This window comes from Manacus vitellinus, unplaced genomic scaffold (genome assembly GCF_001715985.3).
Source record: "Manacus vitellinus isolate BGI_N305 unplaced genomic scaffold, ASM171598v3 scaffold_19_pilon, whole genome shotgun sequence".
Taxonomy (NCBI): domain Eukaryota; kingdom Metazoa; phylum Chordata; class Aves; order Passeriformes; family Pipridae; genus Manacus; species Manacus vitellinus.
In genome coordinates, this window is record NW_021939395.1 from 6208456 (window position 1) to 6231438 (window position 22983).

The following is a 22983-nucleotide window of genomic DNA, read 5'->3' on the forward strand; positions in this document are numbered from 1 at the left end:
AGAAAATGTGTATTTTGGCTGGCGTTGGCAGTGCTCAGCAGGGAATTCCCAGCATATTTGAAAGCAGGACTGGTGAATGTATCTTGGTGCAGCAGAGAGGGAAAAGGGATAAAGTTGCATAGCTTCAGGAAGAACTTGCCTTCGCCAGTACGTTCATCTTCTGATATGATTGGTGAATGGAGAAAATAATGCAGTGTTAAACTCCAAATTAGGTTAACTGTAATTTGAGGGCTTTTTCCTTAATAAACTTATTTTAGTTGTCTGTTCTTATGTCTAAATGAGGTAGTTTCTGTTAGTCCAGGAGATCACATTACTCACAGTCTTAAGGATGGACGCTGGTTTTGTTTGTTCAGCTAAAAGCAGTCCCCACAAAGTTATAATAAATGCTCTGATTCTCTGCAGTACTGGTTCTGCGGAAGGGAATTGTTCTCATACCCCTTGTAGGGTGAGGAGTCAGTAACCACCTCTCCCTGTGCCAGCAGTCTGGTCATTCATTTTTATTGCTGCCTTTGGTTTAATTACATTCGTCTAGTTTGTCATATTTTCTTTTACTCTGTCTTGTACTTTATCTTCTCAGTAAATATTTCCATGCAAATTTTGGCATTGTTTTTGACTTTAACCTGTCTGCCTGTGAGAAAAATGTTTTGTGTCTAGATTTGGCTTACTTCACATGTGCACTAACTTTAATATTCATTGCTAGAAATTGTTGAGGGGTTAATGATTTAAGAATGCTAATATTTTGAGTTGCTCAAAGAGTGTGCAGTTCTGCCTCCTCTTTAGCTGTGAGTTGAAGGATGTTGTCTCTTAGGACACCTTTATAATTGTAATGGTATTTAGAATTGAATACTAAACTGAGAAATTTAATGTTGGCCCGTTTTGTTGTTGACAGTTAAGAGGTAACCAGGAAACAAGTTTGGAACCCTGCTAACTCAGTTTGCTTAGTTTACAGATCTAGACTGTGACCACTCAATGAATGAAATACATTTATCTAGTCCAAAGTTTTTGGTTCTCCAAGACTCCTGCAATAATTAGTGGAGCAAGCTCAGTATGTCAATCTGTCTGTTTTTACATTAAGTACTTGTTTACAGTTAACTGCAGGTTTTCCATAGCATCAAATTATTGTCTTCAGAAGAAGTGTTAGTTGTTTGAGCCATATACTGGTGGATTATGTGGCAAGAGTTTCCACGGAAGGCAGGAAATATGCAAATTATTTAAAAATAATAGTACACTAATCAGAGTTTGGCCAATACAGAAACTGTTGCTAGGCTGGAGGCCAAAACAAGTCCAGTCAGGCCCTGACCCTCATTAGCAAAGCATTGTGAAAATACTTGACCTTTTTTTGATGTTTATGCTCCTATGGAGTGGGGTATTATATTGGTATGCAGTTTAGCATTGCAGAGTTTACATTTAAATAACAGGATGGGGCAGCTCTACTGCAGTTAATCAACACAGTCTCAAAATCATGTCCTTGATAACAAAGCATGTTGGGGAGTGCAATAGCCCTCAAATGGAATGTGGCTTTTAAGTTAGTCCAGTGCTGCATTTCCTTACTGTTTGATAGTGCTGTGGTATATGCTGACTGACCAAAAGCTGTGGTGTTTATCAGTCCAGCATCATAAACAACAGTCGGCATCTTTCCTGGGCTACTCTTACAACCTTTTAAAAAGCCCTTCGTTTTCATAACCAGGGTGTTGGCAAAAGGGATCAATGGAAAGGCTCCATTACTTAAGTGGGATACCTCCCTGCTTCATTGGCCAGAAACATGTCTTTAGTGAGTTTTTTTTATTTTTTTTTTTGCATTTGTCACGTCTTCAGAACTGCTGTCCCCTAACAGATTGTGTCTAGGCCTTACAGGATATGCCTTACGTTTTTATAATCTGACTGGGCTTTGATAGCTTCCTGGAAGGCAGTGCTTGTTGTGAGTACGTGGATATTGCTTTGCCACGCTGAGTATTGCAGCCAGGGTTGTTAAAGTGCTAATTTCAGGCGGATGACATCTTACGGAATGCAGAACAGCTCCGCCGAGTTGTGGCAAGGTCACTGGGACAGCAGCCACACAGAGATCTGTACGTCTTCCCAGAGCACTTGTCTTTCTGTCGTATGAAAGTTCTCGCGATCCTTAATGGTATATAAAACGTAATTTTTTACCTTTCTTTCCTTTAGCTTGAACTCTGTGGCATTTTTGGCAAGGTTGGGCCTTGCCAAAAGGGGCTGTAGTAATTGTAGTAGATGAGCCATAGGCATAAAACACTTCCCTTGTTTTCCATGTGGCACTTCGTACAGAGATAGGAATTGTGTGGGTGAAGCTCAAGAGTTCATGAGTTTCAGGTATATTAAGGAAAAGCAAAGTGATCCTCCACTGATGGACAGCAATGTGGGCCAAGTAAGTAAATCTGATTGCTTCCAGCTCCTTTTTCTGGGAGACCAAAAGACTGTAAGGATTGACTGCCACACCCAATTTTTCTTACTCAGTGAGTACAAGGATAAGTTTAGCTGCCAATGAATGGCAAGTTTATAAGGCAATTCTTTTCTGTATAAATAAACATGCTAAAAGATTGACTTTTGGGGAAGATGGTGTGCTAGATAGACATCCCTTGTAAGCTTTATAAGGAGGAAAAAATATTTTTGTAGTCCTCAGTGCTTTGACCGTCCCATTAAGCAGGCAATGAAAGTGTTGCACCAACCTTCTCTAAGTAGTGTTTCTGCAGAGAGAGTGCTGGAGGCAGAGCAAGTGGTTGAAAAACCCACAGAAAAGGTATAGTGAAGGAAGAAGGCCTCTTCAAAGAGTGCTGCAGTGCCTGAAGGGAGGTGAGTAGTTGCAAACGAACTCTCTCTTAAGCATGAGGGGAACAAAGCTTCAGCGAGGCACTGGCCCAGAAGAAAAACTGCAAACCAAGCAGTAGAAGGCAAGTTCTTTCCATGCAGTGTTGTACAAGCACTTATCCAAACTCTGAAGAAGCAAATGAACATCCAAATGGAAATGTAATATTAAAACCAATCCCTATTAAGATTCTGATAGAATTTGAAATTGTAGTAATTAGACTTACTCTTCCTTAAGAAATAGGAGCAGGGTTCTGGTTCAGTTCAACTAAAATTGATGAGGTAGAGAAGAGGCACATGGCAGAAATCAGAAATCTTATGTGGGATAAGATAATATCACCATAATATCAGAATTCCTGTAAAATACTGGGGCTAAACATGCAAGGAAGAAAGATTGGTGCTGTTCATTTGGAAGGAATGCTGGATAAAACCAAGCATTAAAAATGAAGTGTTACAAAGAAACATAAATAGAAGAGAAATTACCTTTTCCTTAATTCACAGGAAAAAGATTGAAGTGGAACAAGTATTCCTGTGTACCCTTACAATTGCAGTCTCTTTTTACCGCAGGGATGAATTATTGCAGTTTGCTGTGCTTGGACAGCTTGGGCTTTTAACATAGAAATCTAAGCCACTGCAAAAAGTAGCTCCAAGCAGTATCTCTTTTTGGGAGAATATGAAATCTGTCCTTAGGGTTATTTGGTGCTGGCAGCTTTTTTTGGTGGTTTTTATTTTTCTTTTTTCCTTTTGGACGATTTCGAGAATGTTAAATTTCTTTATATATGTAATGTTGATGGCTTGGAATAACCTACTCAAAGACTACCTACTACCCTATGCCATGCTGCTAATTTAAATATGTTTTCTTCTTTTTTAAGTGTGTCAAGATGTCAGCAGCAGATGAGTCTTACTTGTCCTGAGCTGAAGGTATTTACGCTAGACAAGGTAGATGAAGATATAGAGGAAGGTAATGAGCACTCTGCTGCTACAATGAGAGATTCTTACTCTTTCTCTGACTGGTAGTCCTCTAATTGTGTGGATCACAGACATTCATCAAAAAATTAGGCAACATAAGTGTAATATGCTTTCTTGATTGTTGTTTTATGTAGAATGTTTAATGAAAATTACTTTAGAGGAGAAAACTAGGGCAGTTCAGAGTGGTCTCTGACATCTTGGCACTAAATTTTAGGGTTTTGGAGATGCCAGAAATTTCTTGGAAGAGGCCATTGCAGAGAGATCAGCAGTGTTCAGATGGTTCGACAGATAAGGCCTCTATTTATGTTTGATTGGAGTAGTCAAAAAAGAAAGAGACAATCTTACATAAAAAACTTGAATGGCTGTTGGACTTCTGAGTGTTTCTGGGGTTTTGCAGGTTCTGTCCAACTTCTCTGTATGCAAGTTATTAGAGGAGTCAAGTGGGACTTGAAGGATGAATCACTGCAGTGAGGTTTGGAAGACTTTTGTTTTGTTCCTGACCATGTGATTATTGTGGACAAGCGTGGATGAGATCCTCAATCTCTGTACTTATGTTCTTACTGAAAAAAAACTGAGGCACCTCAACCTCCTTTTCTTTGTCAAGTTAGTAGTGAGAGAAATTGGCTCTTGTTGTGATTGTTCTTTCCCTTGACTGGATTACCCTGCCAGGAAGCTCTCCAGACTCAGCTCAGGATATTTTTGCCTAAATTGGCAACTGGGAGGCATACACTTCCCTTTTTTTTATTTCTTTTTTTTTCCTCCTTTTTTTAAACCAATCCATTATATCTGAAATGAATCACAGTTGTATTCACGTTAACTTGAATCCTTTAAAGGCTATTGTTGCTTCTCAATTAAGTCACAGAATTTTCAATGATTTTTTTTTTTTTCCAGGATAGTTTTTTTTTCAGTTTGGGTTCTCATAGTCACGGTATCCTCCTTCATATTTTTAGGCTACTGTTCAGTGAATCCTTTCTTTCAGAATGGTTTAGACAGTTTTAAGTTTGCTAGTGCAAGTTGAAGACAAGACCTTACAAAAATCATATTGCATAAGTGTTTCTGCTCTAGAAGATGTTTCTCGTGTTTCTGTTTGAGTCACACGGACACCATTTTTTAATGGACACTTTAGAACTGAGGGGGGGTTATGGTTACATATTCCCTGCCCTGCTACAGAGCTGTCGTTCTGTAGAGAGACGAGGTCTCTTGATTTCCCAAGTGTTGGAAGTGGAGATGACCAGAAAGAGAAGGTAGGGTGGCAAGAAAGGTACAAGCAATGATGATATAATGATACTTCCCTAAGTATTTTTCTAGTCTTCCGGAAATTGCAGTTTGGATGTCTGGAGCCAGAAGTGGTGTCTTTTACCAGTAACGCTCCCCAACACCCCACCCACTCCACAGCAGTGGGTAGATTATAATGAAATTTTAGTGAGGCGAAGTTGGAAAGAGGATCCAACTATCCAATCATTCCTACTATGCAGGAATGATTGAAATACTTCAGGGGCTGTGCTGTTAGAACTGAGACGGCAATCAATATTTTATAGAGCAATTTCATGTACTTCAGGAGTAAATAAAAACTGATTCTGTAAGTTAGGAGTTTTTGTTTCTCTCCTTAATGGTTTCCTGGTATTACCAGTTGACTGTCAGTTGTTACTTAGCCTTCATTATGCTATTGATATGTAAAGGGCAAGTGGCTATTTTAAAGAGTAATTCTCAGTAAGAACAGAAAAGTATTAAATACAATTTTACAAGAGAGTGGCTGAGAGCTTACTTGTAAAATTTTATGGTTCTGCTGCTCTCAGGAGAAAGACATTTTGTGTTTGTAGAGCAGGGCAGCCAGAGTGCTTGGAAGTGTGAGATCAGCTTGCAAAGGAAGATGAGAAGAGCTGGGCTGCTTTAGAGGATCAGAACAATAGCTGAGAAGGATACTGATGCTTTTCTTTCATAAGAAAGATTATTATTGGAAATAGTCACGATAGATGAAGTTTATTATCTCTAAGGATGAACTCTCTGTAGGTAGTTTCTGGTAGAAAGTTATTTACTTTTTACCAGATTACTTGTTGCAGTGTGAGTTTGGAGATGCCCACGTTGGTGCTGTCTGACCTGGTTAGGTCTTGCAGGATTGCTAACTTAGTAAGTGGGGGGGGGTTTCTCTAATTAATTGGTTTGCTTTGACAGAGAAACTTTTACCATTCTTTTCACTCTTTTTGGTTTGAGTAAGATTTATGACTTTCTTGAGGTGGAAATGAATAAAGGCAAACACTGGTCAATAACGGAGCTGTGTGGAGGTAATGAATTTGGAGAATATTGTGTGTATAAATAACATTTCACTGGATTGGAACTGAACCATAACTCACTAACTATTCACGTTGAACAGGGATATTGCTTTTCTGAACACACTATCTTTGCTGTTAATAAGAAACATTGCCAAAATAAAACTCAAGGAAATGACGATTCAAATGGCAAACAAAGTATTTGTTAAGCAGTAATTTTTTTTGAAGTAGTGATACTGGAGGCTTTACTACTTGACTTCAGCCAACTAATAAAATGGATTTTTTTTTATGCACAGCAATTCATGACAGCAAAGGGATGGAGCAGTTTGGGAGCACAGTTCCTATGAAAGGGAGTAACAGGGTGCTGAAAAGACAGGCTCACCCTGAGGTGTCTCAGAGTTGGGGTTTCTGTGCTTACCTTGAAATGTCAGAAGACTTCAAATTGATAGGTTTTGAAATTGTGGTACATGAATAACTTTTAAAGCAAACCTGAGTTTTGGTGAGTTGTTTGTGTCGTTTTGTTTCAGTTTTTTTAAACAAAAACAGCAAACCAGCAAAGTGATAGAGTAGGTGATCCTTGCTTCTACCGCTGGTAATATGGTTATTGTTTATCAGTGTTTTTATATGGTGGTCCCTTCTGTTCCCCCTCATCTCAGTTGAGGTTTCTCCCATCAGCTGAAGGATGGCCACTGCTACCTGTGTTTTGGGCTTGGATGCAATTGAGGGAGTGACAGCTTAAAGGAGGTAAAACTGGAGATGATGGTCAAAGGGAAGAGGAGTTTGACCTCTCACCATGAGGTGAAACATGCCAGCACCTCATGTGTGGTCTGGCACAGAGCTGAGTGCTGTTGATGGGGTGGATGCTGTGCCAGTGGCTCTACCTGAGCAAGGTCAAGTGTGTAAATCCATCCTTTAGTTTTCAGTAAAGTTTGCTGATCACAGTGTAGACCGACCTGTCCCAGTTTACTGAAAGAAAAATGGGTGCCAACCTCCAGCTGTCAGATCTGGTGAACAGAAGTTGCAGGTTGGAGTCTGGTCGGGGAGTGAGACAGCAGTTGAATTCTTCTGCCTTGGAAGGGGTGAAAATAGGAGACCTGGCACCTTGAAGTGTTGCAGTGAGAAATCCAAAAAGGAACAACTTGGACCTCTCAGTTGTTTTCAAGGGATTTACGGCCTTTTTGGTAGTCCTTTAAAAGCCATGTGCCATTATGTGTGTTGATTTTAAAAATATGTAGGAGTAGGAAGGTTGAATCTTTTGGAATAAAGATGCATCTTCATTGGTTTGACCTTTAGAAAGTTCATTGATTAACTAATGTACAGATCTAATAGCAATAAAATAATATTCCTCTTTAGGTCAGTGATTTATGTCAGTTATGGTTATGTGGGATCTGCTCATAGGTGGTGAGCTGTTGGAGTTTTTCGGGTAGTATGTCAAATAAGTATCTTGAACAAAACCAGCACATTTATACTGTATATTTTTGTGACATAGTTGTAGGATACAGTATTTTCAGAGAACTCCTGGTACTACTTTGGAAAGGCTATATATATAATTTGCTGGTGTGCAATGCAGTTGTAATTTTGTGTTAGCTTCAGAAATGGGTAGTTTTCAAGGTTAATTGGAAGACGTAGTTAGCTTTTTGCTTTCATAAAATGATATCTAGTGAAGAAAAAACGAAACAAAGCATGAACACCTAGATTTTAATGCATCAAAATTAAAATTCACCCTGGTTTTTTTCCAGAGTTTCCAGTCTGAGATGGTTTTTGAAATTCAGTTTTGACATTTGAAGGGATCTGAAGGTGTTCTATACATAGTTATGAAACTGTTTGGGTCTCATGTGGCGTTTGAGAGAATATTTAGTTTTAGAAAGAAATGTTTAAGCTTTGTTTGGAAATGTTGTAGTCGATTTGCTTGAGATTAATTCTAGGTCTTCCAGCATTTTGTTATGCTTTAGTATTGTTAGTTTTGAATAGCTGACTATCTTATGCAGCATATTTGTGTCCTGCAAGCCACTTGAATGACATTAGAGAACTGGAGTGCAGTTTCACAACCTGACTTCACTCACATACCAAACCTATTGCAGGCATAATGAATGCTGTGACTGTACTCTGCTTGTTTGGGGAAGTAATGTGAGTTAAATGCAACTTTTGGATGAGACTGCATGTCCATGGCAAACAAAACATCCTCGTATGCGTGCCCCACACCCCCACTTGTACTACTTGCATTGATCAGTGTATGCTGGCGGTGCTGTTTCTGCTTGATAAGTCAGCAGCAGATACTCTACTGCTTTTTGTTAGGTTATTTTTTTTGCTGAGTTTTAAGACTTTTTTTGCTGAGTCTTTTAGCACGCTAAATGCCAGAGCTGGCTTAAGGGATTGGATCTTCCCATGTGGTCTGGGGAGAGATGGGACCCTTGCAACCAGTCATTATTAATGACAGTAGAGAGAGTACTTGAGCTTCAACCTGATTTCCCCCCCCCAGACTCACCTCAGTGACTTTTTTCAGCTTTTAGCACCATCAGCAGATAGGTTGGTGCCTACAAGTACATCCAGAAGCTATGGAAGAAAAAGTAATCACATAATGACAGACTTTCTTTCGTGAATCTGCTGTTAGCAGCATTGCCAATTGTTTGCCCTACATCCAATTCCCCAGTCATCAGAACAAAGCTTACAGGCTGCTATATGAGGCTAAACAGGGTTATGGGATTTTTTTTTCCCCTCGTTGAGTTCATCTGGGTGCATCACAGTGCTTTTAAGCACGTAGTTGCAAACATTGCAACATACAACAAACCTTTGCATTGTGATTTTGAGATGGTGAAGGAGCCTGCAATGTGTAGCAGAAGCCATGTGCAGGTTGTCACAGAAAGTCTTGAGCCTCTTTTGGGTGGCTGAAGATTACATTTATAGATTTTTTTTCTGAATAATCCTGAGTGATCACTTCCACAAGATGATATGGTGTTCAGCCCAGATATCCAATAGGTCCAACAGCTCAGTCCCCAAATTCAGAGGAATTTGTAAGTTGGCACCAGCATGAGGGAGGGGAAGACCATGTTGTGGTCTTGGTAGGATTTTCTCTCACAGAAGGTGTGCATGCTCTTTGCAACAGACTGGTTGTCTGTGTACAGCAGTCAGATCCACTGCCACTTTGCAGGGATGGAAATTGCATTTGCTTTTCTGTAGTGCCAGTCCCTTTAGGATCTTTAGTGTGCCCTGGAGTTACAGTGGCCACCTGTTGCCCAGCAGTTCTTCAGTGTCAGGTTTGGAGCTGTCCTGAGCAGGTCTGTGCTGGCCCACGTGAACCATGTCTGACTTGTCCATTCAGCCTCATGATTCCTCTGTACTTAGTTCAAGTTGACCTTGTCCCTCTGACCTATATACCATAAAGATAAGGTGTGAGTGTCTCCCCAGTTACTTCACTAGTAAAGACTGGGAACAGAGTGTTCCACTGAGCTTCTCTGCATTGGTGCTGTGTCCCTTTTTCATCTTGGTCTAGTTTTTCTAGTTGGTTTCCTGCTTTTGATGTAGTTGAATAACTTTGCAAGGTGCTACCCAAACATATTAAGTTCTTTATTTACTGTTTACTTTTGACCTACGGTCTGTTTTGTAATCTCTTCTGTTCTCATTAGGCAAGCTTTCTGTTTTTAAAAGCTGATCTCTCAGATTTGCTCCCTAACTTCCCTATTCAGTCATGCAGGATGCAGGCTTTTGTTGCTGGGGCTGATGTGTCCCTTGGACTGCTTTTGTTTTCTTTTCTAACTGTGATGATGTTTTACCTGATCTTTTAATACAGTTTTGTCTGCTTTTGTTGCTTCCTCCACCCCCCTGCCCTTCTTAGGATTGTGTATGTTTAGGTTGGTTTGTTGTTTGGGTTGTTTTTGAGAGGAAATAGGTTTGGGAAGAATGCTTTTTTTTTTTTTTTTACACTGTGCCCTTAAAATTAATTATCCATGTGCTGCATAATTTTATGTCCCACTGTATTCAACTGCGATGTTGAAATATAATTGCATTGCAGACACTTACAAAGCAGCTTTCCTATCAATGTCCTTTAGCCAGGTCCTGTGTACCACTCAAAACCAAACCAAAAATGGCATCTTTTCAAGTAGGTCCTAGCACGAATTTTCAAGGCAGAAGTCATTACTTGTGAAAAAAAAAAAAATCTCTGTATGCCATTCTGATGAGTCACAGGGTTCACGTTATATCAGGAGATTTCAGTTGCCCACTGTTACTACCTTTCTTAAACTTTATAAGCTCCCTAAACTGGTAGTGCAGTTGATGCATCTTTTTTACTTCATTATGCGACTTCTACCGTAAGTTCATTGGGCTTCTCTTCTCCTGTAATGCTTTATGGCATTAAATATTTGTATATCCTTTGCACACAGTGCCATTCCCCAGCTGCCTGTTGTTTGTCATTCCCATTGGAATTGCTGACTAAGCTGGTAAGCTCTCAGCATTACAGTGTATTGATTTGTCCTCCTTCTACCAGGTCTTGGAGATGCTTGTTACTTCCAGGGTGTCAGGTGAGGCCAAGCGTTTGGCTTCCCACGTGTTACTTCTGAAATTCCCAGCAGTAGTGCAGAGAAGTGTTTGTTAGTTCCAAAACTCTTACTAGTCATGCCAGTCTGTCTGATTCTGGCATGACTTATGTGCATGCCTAATAAGTTCTTCCTGTTCCCATCATGCCTAAATCCCTTCCCTCTGTATCACTGACTTCCCATCTCAGCCTCCCTCCCAGGCCTTGCATGTGGATCTGGCAGCACTTGAGAAAGTAAAGCCGTGGAAATCCTGAATGTAATTCTTCTGTCCATCGACCTCACCTTACTCACTAGAGAATCCATCCTGTGATTCCATATGCTACTGTTATTAGTGTCAGTTCAGTGGACTGCTGTGTTGTTTGGTTGGGTTTTGGGTTTGTTTTGGTTTTTGATTCTTGTGGTTTTGGGGTTTTTTTGCTGAATCACCAAGTAGTCAGAGGAGAAGCCCTGAGAGGTTGCTGCCTCTGCATCTGCTGGGCATTGTGCCAGCTGATTGTCAGATGTCACAAATACAGTGAGCTGCGTGTCTGGTGAAGTCATCCGATAACCCCACCTGCTTCTTCCTACTCTTAGTTCTGTCTCCTGCAAGGAGGATTCCTGGTTTGACAGGATGCAGAGGGTGGATTATTTCAAAGAGATTAACTCTGACCCAACTTATGTCCACGTGGAAGCTAGAGATGGTAAAAGACATGATGAAGCATGGGAGAAAAAACAAGCAGACTACGTGAGAGCGCCTTTTCTAGTGGCATTGCTAATTATTGAGTATAAAACTGCAGTGAGGTTCATAGGAAGCAATGGAGTTTTTGAAAGTTTTTAGATTTGTTTCTTCATAATGAAGGCATAACCCTAAATTTGTCAGTCTTCAAATAGAAAAAGTGCATTTTTTGGAAGCGAAATTACTGTATTGCAGACAACAGCTGTGTGTCTGTGGGAACTTGTGTTTGGTAAGAGACCATGAAAGAGCTGATGTTGCCAGGGAGGATCCACTTAGCCCTCTATGTTGTCTCCCAGGGATGGCCAATGGCAGATGCTATTGGAAGAATATAACAGGGAAAGCCTGTGAAGATGCTTCTTTCACTTCCTATACTACACCTAGTGTCTTTGTGTTTATGGGTTGTCTAAGTGTATGGCTGGTGACAGCATGTAGTAACCTGTGTACTTGCTCTGAAAATGATGCTTTGTTATCTTGATGTCTGAGAGTAACTGAGGCACAGCTGCTGTGTTCTGAAAATGAGGCCTCAACCAGATACATTGGCCCTGTGTTACTGCATCCCTGTGTCACTGGCTGCAGTGTGTTCTTCTCCCAAAGGGATCAGTGACCAGTCATCTGCCCTGTCACTAACACACTCCTTTGGTCCCCAAGTGTGTTCTTGTTCAAGGTTAGCCTGGTTATGTTTACCTCAGGAGCAGTTTTGTTCTATCTTGTGCTTTGCCTAATCTGCTAAAGCAGCAATGTGTCTGAAAGCTCCTCTGCTTTTTCCAGCAGTATAGACTGTTCTAATGAAAGTAATGACCTTTCTTTAATACTCTTACTGCTGTTCCTTGTTGTTTAAGCAGCACTGCGTGTTGTTTCTTCTTGTGAGGGCAGATATAAGCAGTGATCATCCTTACCCTTTTTCACTGCTGCACCTTTTACCTCTTCACTTTTTGAGCTGATGTCCCTGTGTGTGCTCCTTCACAGTGACACAGAGCAGAGAATCAAACTTGGTCTACATTAAACTGGCAAAAAGGAGAGAGATACTTTTAACCAGATCAGTTCCCCAGTCACACATCTGTTGAAGAACAAGAGAGGAGGCTGTCAGGGGATGGGAGGTTGGGTGAGGCTGTTTTTATTTAATCAGGAACTCTGAACTTCACTGTTACTCAACCCTCAATGCAGTCATTTGTTATTTAAGGGGTGGGAGGACAAAGAGAGATCATCGAGTTCATTTGAAGGCATGATATCCCTGTGTTCTATACCTGTGCTGACTGACAGATGTCTGTCTTACAAGCATCCAGAATGAATAGCAGACATTACTTTCAAACCATTGAGAACTCTGTGATTTTGAATCATTTTTGTCCATCTTAAAAGTGCTGTCCTATGTCTTTCCTGTATCAAAAATATAAATTCCATTTGACTCTAATTCTAGCACTGTATTTAGTCTATCTTTGAACCCTTGTCTCACTGGTTAAATTACATGTCTAAGTTCTATACAAATAGTGCAGTCTAGAGTGCATTGATTTAATAGTAATTCTGGTGATCCAAAAGATGAATTTATTCCAGCTGTTGAGTTAGTGAAGTCTGAATTAGAGGGTAAATTCAGATTCTGCTGAGACTTGTTTTATGGCTCCTCTTGCAACATTATCATGAGCTTCTTAACCACTTCCAAAATAATCGAATGTTTACTAGATTTTCAAAGTTAAGCATTTTTAAAATTCTAAAAATTTGAAAGTATACTCTAATGTATCTTGTTGAATGATTTCTAGTGTTTCAAGTCTCTTGCAAGCTACTGTTATGCAGTGGACCTTTAGAATATGTAGTTTAAAATGAGAAGAAGCAATGATTGTTAAAGGAATGATTTTGAATGTTTGGATGAATTGCAGTCTCTCCTGTTAGTGGACAGCTTGGCATATAAGTTTTGTAACATATTACTACTATTAAAAAAATCCTATGTAGTTCCAGGTTTTTTCCTTAGGTTTCTTTAAATATTTCTCATTCCTTTGAACTAAGTTCCATTTAAGCAGAGAACTCCTGTGTGTTAATTTCTCACAGGCTTGGCAAATTATAAATTATTGGCATAAAATTTTTGTTCATCTGTTTATGTTGTGCCCTTAGGTGCTTATGTCTCAGCATGCATTGTGCATTTGGCAACTAACAGAAAGCATTTTAAAGGTCCAAGTGGATGCCTTTATGACTGTATGCCTAGTGTCTTGTAGTATAAAGTGTCTGAACTTAATTAACAGAGTTATTTTCCAGAACAAATTGCATACATTGCCTTGCCTGCTTCTACTCGTTGATCTAATATTTTGAAAGAACGTGTCTCACAGTTAACTGAAATTCATTAAAAAATAAGTTATGATTCGTCTGTAGCAGGAGAGTCCCAGTTATAGCTCTAATAAAATTTGGTGTGACCTTTTAATAACTGCAACTCATGGCTTTTACTGATGGCTTGAATTACTGCTTCAGGTAATACTACAGCAGAACAAAAAAAAAAAGTTTATAAAAATCCAGCATCCCTGATAGTCACAGGCAGTTTGGATAAAACTGTCAAGTAATCAGAAGGAAAAATTTAGTATCTTCATTGGCAATGAGAACAGACTCTCTTTTAAGGTAGTATGTGTATACTCTAAAGGTAGGAGTACTTTGTTAGGCTGCTGTCTGAAATCTATGCAAAACAATATTCTCTGGCTCTTGGTTTGTAGTAAATATGCAGCAACTACTTGTGAACATGGAATTGTTTGCTCTCTTCAAAGAATGGAAATGATGCTGTGGCAGAAAGCTTCCAGACTTTTAGTGCCTGAAGAATGCTTTTTCTCTATCAAATTTCAAAACTAATTTTATGCCTGAGTCACTCTGCTGGTGATAGAAGGGGAAACGTTATACCAGCACCTCAAAACTAATGTTTGCTGCATTCTTGCTAGTGACTTCTAAGGACAGGCACATCTAGGAGCTGCAGCTGTTCTTATCTCATCTCTTTAACACTCTCTTCACTGTTCTTTTATGGGTAGAAGTTCTGGGGACCTTATACAGCTTTCTAAAACATTTTAGATGTGATGTTCTTAAAACATTTTGGTTTGGATACATTCATGGAATTTTAGGAAAAGTTTCTGCTGAATCCTTTCAAAGCATTAATTGCAAAAAAATTACCACTGAAAGTACTTTCACTGGAAATATTTTAGCTCATTTCCAGTTTGTATCATAAACTATACATGAGATCTTTGATGGTATTGAAATTGTTTCAACTTTGACTTGCAAAGCTTCCAATGATATGTTTTTAGGGTGACTATATTGCACCCTTTAAAATGTTTTTCTTTAACATGGCTATCTCTAATTCAGGACTACTTGCTCCTCCCCAAGAGGAGATTCCATAGTGTTGCTTTGGGAGGATAAGTAGGGCCAGTCCTTGTTAATTTAAAGGCTTGTTAGTTTAGTAATGTGGCTACATTTGGACATGGCCTACATGTGTTTTGAGCTCATTTTCAGATATGGGAGCCGCATGTGGTTTGAAGTTGCTCCCTTTCTTTGAAAATTGGGTGTGGAGGTGACTTTGGGTGGGACCTGTCTGGTTCGAAACACTTAAAATGCAGCCAAAGTTACTTGATGCAAATTATTTATTGGCTCAAATGCACTATTTTCCTGGTGTTTCAGTCGACAGCTACCAAAGGGAACATAAAATAGTGTAATGTCTTCTGGGCAATGAGAAAGGTAGAAATATCCAAGGAGAAAATACCAACTTTGCTTTGTGAATAGTTTTTGTTAACAAACCACTAGTTTCAATGTATAATCTGAAGTTAGTTTGATTTGATTAGAAGAAGTCCAATGGATGACTAATAGTAGAGGTATCAGGAAAACAAAAGTATATTTGTTCAGAACATTTAAATATGCCCCATAGAAAGTCATAATCAGGTGATTGCATATTCTGAAGTAATAACATTAGCAGTTTGTAATGACACTGAATTGATTTATTAACTTCATAAAGTCTGATTTTTCTGCTCTGGTTCATAATTGTGCAACTGGGGAAAAAGAATTGCTTAAGTAGGTCAGCATAAATGTGAAGAGTTTTATAATGTATATATATTGTTATATGATTTTATTAAACGTTAGAAATTATAGTGTCTTAATAACCTAGAATATGATGACACTTGTTCTTGGGTGCTTTTGATATTGGAGTAGAATTTTATCTGGAATTATAGTCCTTACTCTGGATGCATTTAATAAGCATCTGTACTGTCTTGAAAGATTAAGCATTATTATGATAAGAGAAGTTCCAAAAAACTTTAAACTTTGCATGTCAAAATCCACTTTCTCATAATTTTTGTCATTTTTTTGGGGAAATGCTGAAGGCTCCAAAAGTTTTAATCAAAATGATGGTTCCAGACTTCATGAAAGCAAAGAGATTCATTTAGGGAGAAAGTCTTCAACCTTCACTGACTTGTAATGGGCACGTGGAATGCAATGACTTGAATATTACATTATTTTTTCTCCCCCCCCTTTTTTTACAAGTTGGTTACAAAGGGAGATAAAGTGTGAGGAAGGTAGAGGGAGGACAGAAAAGGAAGAGGAGATGAAAGGATTGAGGGAATGGAAAGAAAGGATAAAAACACATGAAATACAGAAACAAGCACAATGGGCAGAAGAATGAATTTTGACATGTAATGAGTTCAGAGTGTGATGGAGACAGGAGTACACACTTTGCAGTACCTTGCCACATCTCAAATTGTGCGAGGCTGGTCGTGCTGATCAGAGGAGTGTTCTGTGCTGATGGCTCTGTCACAACACTGTGTACAGTTCAGCAGTTCCTCATCGAGTGCTTAATAAGAGCCAGAATTGTCTAGGCCAAGTGCAGAGCCATCCTATCTGCTCCCACACATATGGCACTGTGCTGCTCAGATAAACATGCTCGCCTCAAGTAGCTCAGGGATGTCTACATGTCTTCAAGCTGTGTTGCTCCCTCTAGACCTGTGCTGAGAGACTTGTAGGCACCTTTAACAAAAAGAATTATGTGTAAAACAACAAGCCTTTTTTAAAAAGCATAGCTGGTAATTTACTGTCTTTAGTAATTGATGGTGTTGAAATAGAGATGAGTGGTTGGTTTTGAGGAGTAGGTTTGTATGTTTGCCCTGCTGGTCAGGACTTGGATAGGATTAGCAGAAGTTTACAAGCTAGAAGGCTAAACTGACTAAAGTCAGAGGTAAATATGGAAGAGCAAGGGATCATGGTGTGCGTGATCACAGAAAATACTGTGATAATACTCTGGTGAGGAGCCTTGGCATCACAAGTGCTGTGTCTTAAGGAGAATGGAACCCCTCGTCTCATTCTGGTAGTTCCATTCTTCCTTGATATCTTTTATTATTTAAGACTAACAGACACATTCTACTTGGCATTCAGAGGAAGGTGAAAAAACTTTTCTCTTTCCCCACTGTTCCTTCACTTCCACAGTCTTTTGAAGGAGTTATGAATTTTCCATTTTATTCCTTCTTGCTTTTTTCTTCCTCTTATCTACTCTCAAATCATGTCCTCCCCTCCCTGTTTTGTGTGGGTGACGGCTTCATGCCACTGTTCTTCATCATTGCAAAGAGTATTTTCAGTTTGAAATGACTAATGGTTTCCCCGTTGCATGGATGATTGTGACAAGAAATAGTAAACATAAAGGCTGTGCTAACACTGCTGTTGCTAAGATCTGCAGCCAAGGTGCTGGAATAACCTTGTGATATTGCATTGGCTAATTCTTGGGTCATACTTGGAAAGCTTTCTTCACAGCTGTATGGGTTGGAAATATTTTTAAGGCTTGATTTTTAAATTTTTTCTATTATTATTATTATTTTAAAAAAACCCTTCTAAATTAAAAAACAGAGCCATGCCTATATTCTCTCTGGCCTGACTGCATAGGATCTGTTGGATCTTTACTTCAGCTTGATCTTACTATCTTGGAGATGCAGATGGCTTTAGTGACTAATGTACAACCCCAGGGGCTGATGCTCTGAAGATACTCAATTCTAGATGACTTCAATTAACTTAATGATTTAGCACCTGATTATCCAGATGTATAAACCTGATACCTACTGATTAAGTTATAAAACAGCTTGATGACTTGGAGTTTGTGGTAGACAGGAGCTGTGGCTGTAGTTTGAAGCAGTATGAGCTGCTGAACTGGTACGTCCTCTTGGTTAGTGTGTGCATACTCAGCTGTGTGTCTGTGCAGGCGCCCTGACACATCAGTCCATTGTACAGACTCAATTTATACCCAGTTGAAGTTGTAATTTTGGGAATTTGGGGAAGAAACATTCCAGTTGAGAGGAAAATTCAAGTGTCTCCCCTTAAAACTGAGATATATAGGCCTCAAAAATTCATCAGTACCCCTGGGCAATGAAGCGAGTAATTAGTTCATCTGTAAGGAAGATGCAATCCTGAGGAATTTCCAGGTGCATTGTGACCTGTAAGTGCTGCAGACTAAGTGCTTTTACTTTGCCACCTGTACTGCCCTGAAGAATATCTCTGTGGAGAATATAATGATTTCAAAGGTTGTTTCTTGAAAGTGCATCTGAGGAACTGTAAATACTCAAATCCTTTTTTAGCAATGCTAAATAAGCCTACATAACCAACGTGTGTGATTTCTGAGGCATTCTGGATTTTGTTACATGTCAATATTTATTTTAGCAAAGTGAACAGCAAACTTTGGAACATATGTCATAGAAATTCAATTTGTTTCATGAAGTTGATTGATTGTCTTTTGGGAGTTGGAGGTAGAAGGTACAAAACAACAACTCTTTGTCGTTTGTTTTGACATTTTTGTCGGTACTGTCTGAGCATACCTAAAATTTCTTGTCATCCCCTTAAAAATTGTTACTTGTACCTTCTCTTTTCTGGAATGCTGCCTATGCTGTCTGAGCTCTGCTAATACAGTGTACAAGAACAGCAACTCTGCTGCAGCTGAAGAAGCAGACTCATCATCTGGCTCTGTTTGTGAATTTATGTCCATTTTTAAAAGGAATTTTGAATGTGATCTTAATTAAGGTGTTGTAGGTTCACTTCAGACAACGACCTACCAGTCAGCAGTCCTTTTATTTTTAACCCTGATTATACTGTTGTTTAAACTAGGTATTCTTAAAATAGTAGCTGCTTTCTGACCTTCCTTAAGATTAGCTGCTTAGGTAAGCAGAACTTGCTAACAAATTCACACCTAGCAGCTCAGGTTTGAGGCTGATCCCTCTAGGGCATGTGATGATTTCAGAAAAGCCACCGAACATACTAAGTGTGTTATATGCCTAATGACAGAAATCTCTGAATGTTTGTTTCTGAAATACAGTAGTTGGAAGAGTTGCTCATTTGATCATTTAGTCCTGAGAGTGACTGAAAGAATATGCTGCACCCTCAAAAGTAATTAATAACATTTTCAGTAATTGTATAGTATTTTAATTCAAAAATTGCAGATCTTCCAGTTTCTGAAGGCAGTAGGTTGTAGTGATTGGTTTTGGATTGCCACATATTGGCCATAATGAACCTTCTTTGCTGACTAAACATGTTGAAGGCATAGTGCAGTATAGACTGGTTTTAAGAATTTCGGGATGTTTCCCCCATGGAAGAAGAATGTTATCACAAAATATATTTCCCTGTTCGGGGAAATTTATGGTTGATGTGTTCCAATCTTTATGGATTTTGCTGGATGGCATTATCCTAGTAAGTTGGGGGTTCTTGTGTATATATGCACAGTTGGACACAGGCAGGGAAATGGATTTAAGACACTTTACTCAGTACCTAACTCTTTTTTCAATTGTGTAAAACTAGTCAAGCAAGTTGTGCTTTTATTAACTCCTGGCAAAATATGTGTTAAATGGCACTGCAGTGGAAAAACTAACTTTTTGTTTGCATCTAGCCCGGAGACTCTTTATATTGGCTTTCAGAATAGGAAAAATATCATCCATGGGCTTCTCTAAATTTTCACTTCAGAGCCCACTTTGAACTTGAGATGAAGAAACTGGTTTCTGTTCTTGAATCAGAAAATGTTGAATAGCACCTAGAACCTCACTGAAGCTACTCAGTCTTATAGTCCTTGAAGCAATAAATAATTAATGTTTTCTGATCCTTCAAATGTGGTCAATACCACATATCTCTCTTTCTCTATTCAATCCCATAATTCTGCTGTATAGAAGGAAACATGCAGAAGTGTCAGATGAACGTGGGGTTTTCAGATTTTTTAACTTTTTTTTTAATCCTGGAGGTTTTTAATGACCATTTTCTCTCCCACAGTTTAACACACAGTTTCAGGTGTGAATTATTCTCTTTGTTCTCTTACGTTTCATCATACAAAATCAAAGAGAGTCAGCAGTGAACATCAGGAGGCTGTTTGGTCTCATCTCTTGTTAAAGGGTTAATAAGTTTACAGCACTCCAGCCCAACAGGCTCTTTGACTCTTGTGAGATATGCAGGTTCAAAGTTCTTTAAACAAAAAGAGGACTCAGGTCTCCAGCAGGCCATCATCCTTGCTGTACATCATCGGATAACAGGGACTCCCAGCATTGCATCTGCTGCCCCTTCTGCTTTTTACTAAAGATTTTTAGGTCTAACAATATGTTGCTCAAAAAAACCCCCTCCTTTTTATTTTAAGAAAAACAGATGAAAATAAGAACTTTTTCAGGTTGAAAATGTACCAATTTCCTTATATGGTTTTGACATCAGTATCTGTGGAGTTTGGCACCTTAGCCTCAGATTTGCAGTTAAGTTAGATAGCAAGTTTATTTGTGTGTTACTGGCTTTAAAACAAGAAAAGCACTGCGGGCTTGAGGAAGATAGGCAAGCAGCTGAAACCAAGGATACCAGTAAAAAGTTAAAGAGCATCACTAGAAAGAAAAAGATTCTTTTCTCTGCATAGCTTGTCTAGCTTCTGTGAGCAGGTTTCCTATGGTCTTTGTTTAGTGTAAGACTAGAAATGCTCTGTAAAGGCTTGGACTCGACATTATGCTGTAAGAATACTAAAATGTAGAATTTGGTGTTTCTAGTTCAAGAATGGAACCATCAGTGCAGGTGCAAGACCTTCCTGTGTAATTCTGCCTCCAGTTCTGGGCGTGGATGTTCAAGAAGGCAAATTTAAACTGAAAAAGTGTAGCGATGAGATGTGATGGTCAGAATGGAAAGGTCCCCTTTGAGAGGAAAGTGAATGAGCACAACTCATTCAGCTCAGCAAAGTGAAGTCTGAAGAGGCATATGAATTCTTTCTATAAATACTGTGGGAATAATCACCAGGAAGGGAAAGAACTATTTAAACTAAAGGACAATGTTGGCACAAGAATAGCTAGGTACAAGCTGACTGGGAAACCATTTCGTCAGGAAATAAAAACGATTGCAGAGATTCTGAACTTCAGAATTTTAAGGCAACTTTCCCATTTTTCCGTTTTGGGGATTTTGTTCCCATTATTTCTACTTTTCACACGTAGAATGTGGATCATTTATGAACAGAATTATATAACATAATTATATAATTATTTCTTACGGTAGCAGGAGCCCTGAAGGTACCTTCTTGAATCTTGAAGATTTAAGTCAGTGACTGTTCTGAACCTTTGGTCCACATTACACTTTGAAGACATCTGTGATGGTAATTAAGTAATTCTGTTCAGTAGGCTTAGATCTTCTGTGTAGACATGCTGATACCTTTAGTGGCTCCTGGGGAGCAATACAGAAGTTGAAAGGTTGGAAAAACATCTTTAGTCAGAGTTTTTGGTGTATGGAATGTATGGCTGCTAGTGGTGCTTCATTTACCCACCTTAGTGTGAACATACCACTATTACAAAAGTGTATGCATATAACCTTTGTGTTTTCTGTTGCTACTCATTGACATGGACCTTCAAAGTATATGCAAATGTTTCAGTACTATTTGACATTCAGTGGTGGTCTCTGGTCTTCTGTTGTCCTTTTAAAGCAGCAGTAATGCTGCATCCCAGAAGGAATTCAGTTTTGACAAGAAAGTAAATGTGTATAGGTTTCCCTGAATTACAGCCTTCTACTAAGTGTATTACAGCTAATAAATCTCATAATCCAAAGGTAAAGGTCAAGAGAATAATCCTAAAGTCCAGTTTGAATCTTATTCATGCTTGTTTCTGTGCAAGGGGAGTGAGTGTCTTCAGTGCCGTTGCAATCTAATAACTTTGCTGATGGCATTAAGGGCAACTAGGATACCTTTCTTGAAAATGGTAGTAAAATGCCACTTTTGGAGAATAATGTAATAGCCCACATTCTGCTAAATGTTAGGTAATGGCTTTATGGTCTCCAGTGTTTATTAAACAACTTTAAAAAAGAGAGGGGGGTGGCAGTCAAAAAGAAATAAAAGGAAATCCAAAAGAAAACTATGACTTCAGCTTCCTCTTTTATTCATCATCATTGAAAGAAGGGAACTTGTCCAGCTTAATTGAGTAAGGAGGAAGTTGCTGTACCAGCAGGTAATAGCAACAGGTTTTAGAAGGTTAGGAGAGGACTGGATGCAGCTGCATTGGTGCTGTAGGGACTGAGGGACATTTCTTTTTCTGCCATTACGTGATGAATATCTTGTGCCACACCAGACAAAGCGAATGGAATGGAAGGATAAAAGGGATAGCAGCTTCTCCTTGAGAGTCCAGTACTTCACACACTCCCAGTACAATTTCACCCAGCTCTGTTATGCTGTGCAATCTTGCAGTGACTGATCTACTCATATAATAAAGCTCCTAGCCTTAGTATGTTTTTAAAATCTCAGCATAGCTGGAAAGGGAAGTTGTGTTTCACAAAGCAGAGAAACTTGCAGAATATATTTTTAGTGATCCTTCAGATGAGGAGTCGGACAAGGCAGTTACCAAAGGTTGTCTTTCCGTGCAGCACTGTTAATCTTACAGTGCACTGTTGTAAATCTACTCATTATTTGCAGCTAATAGATGTAACAGAAGATGATTCTTACTTTTTGATGCAGCCAACTTGGCTTTTGTGAATTTGTGGATTTTTGACTCCATTTATGCTTCTGTATCTGCTCCCTTCCTTCAGGGCACCTGTGTGATATTTGTGTTTGCTTTGTCTCCTGCTTCTCAGCTGCTACCCTGAGGTGGGTTACCTCATGTTAGACCTCTTGGTCTTCACAGCGATGGCTCTGGGCTGTAGTAAGGAGACTGTGCAGGAAACAGCTGTAAAGAAAACCAAAAGGGGTGTACATGTGTATGATGCTGAAGAGCAGTGCCTCATCAAATGGCTTTGGCAAGAAGTCAGCTGTGCATCCTTAAGTGTGTATGTGGTGGTCACAGGTGCTCAGAATGTCAGAGATGCACCTTGTTTCTGTCAGCTTTAGTGCAGTGGGGCTGTAGTCTTCAGAGCAAGAGTTATAACTGAGACATGTTCAACTCACTAAGAGATTTTGCTCCACTCCTGGTCATTTTTAAATACTAACTTGGGATTCATAGAGAAAATTCCCTTTCCTCAGGCCATTCTTTAAAGGGTGTACCGAAGTTTTCTTGTCTTCCAAGGATTTCTGTTTCTTGCCAGCAGTGTTAAGGACCAAAGTATTTGTGTTCAGGAGGAGGGATGGGCTGGTGTGACAGGGGTGTTTTCCCTTCCATAAAGGGTTCCTGATGTACAGGTCTCTTAAGGCAAGGCTTTTCCCATTCACAGGAGAAGGTTAATGAGGGACACTGAGCATATCAGATCTGTTACCAAGAGCTTTCGTTCTGCCCATAAACTATTCCAG

The 22983-nt window shown here is 39.3% G+C and overlaps 1 protein-coding gene across 1 annotated transcript in view; it reads left to right on the plus strand.

Annotated features, from left to right (window-relative positions):
• LOC103766659 (AMME syndrome candidate gene 1 protein) overlaps positions 1-22983 on the plus strand; it is a 92238-nt gene that overhangs the window by 31271 nt on the left and 37984 nt on the right. The window contains 1 exon segment of the mRNA XM_029959148.1: positions 21043-21046. Coding sequence (XP_029815008.1) covers positions 21043-21046 — 4 coding nt within the window.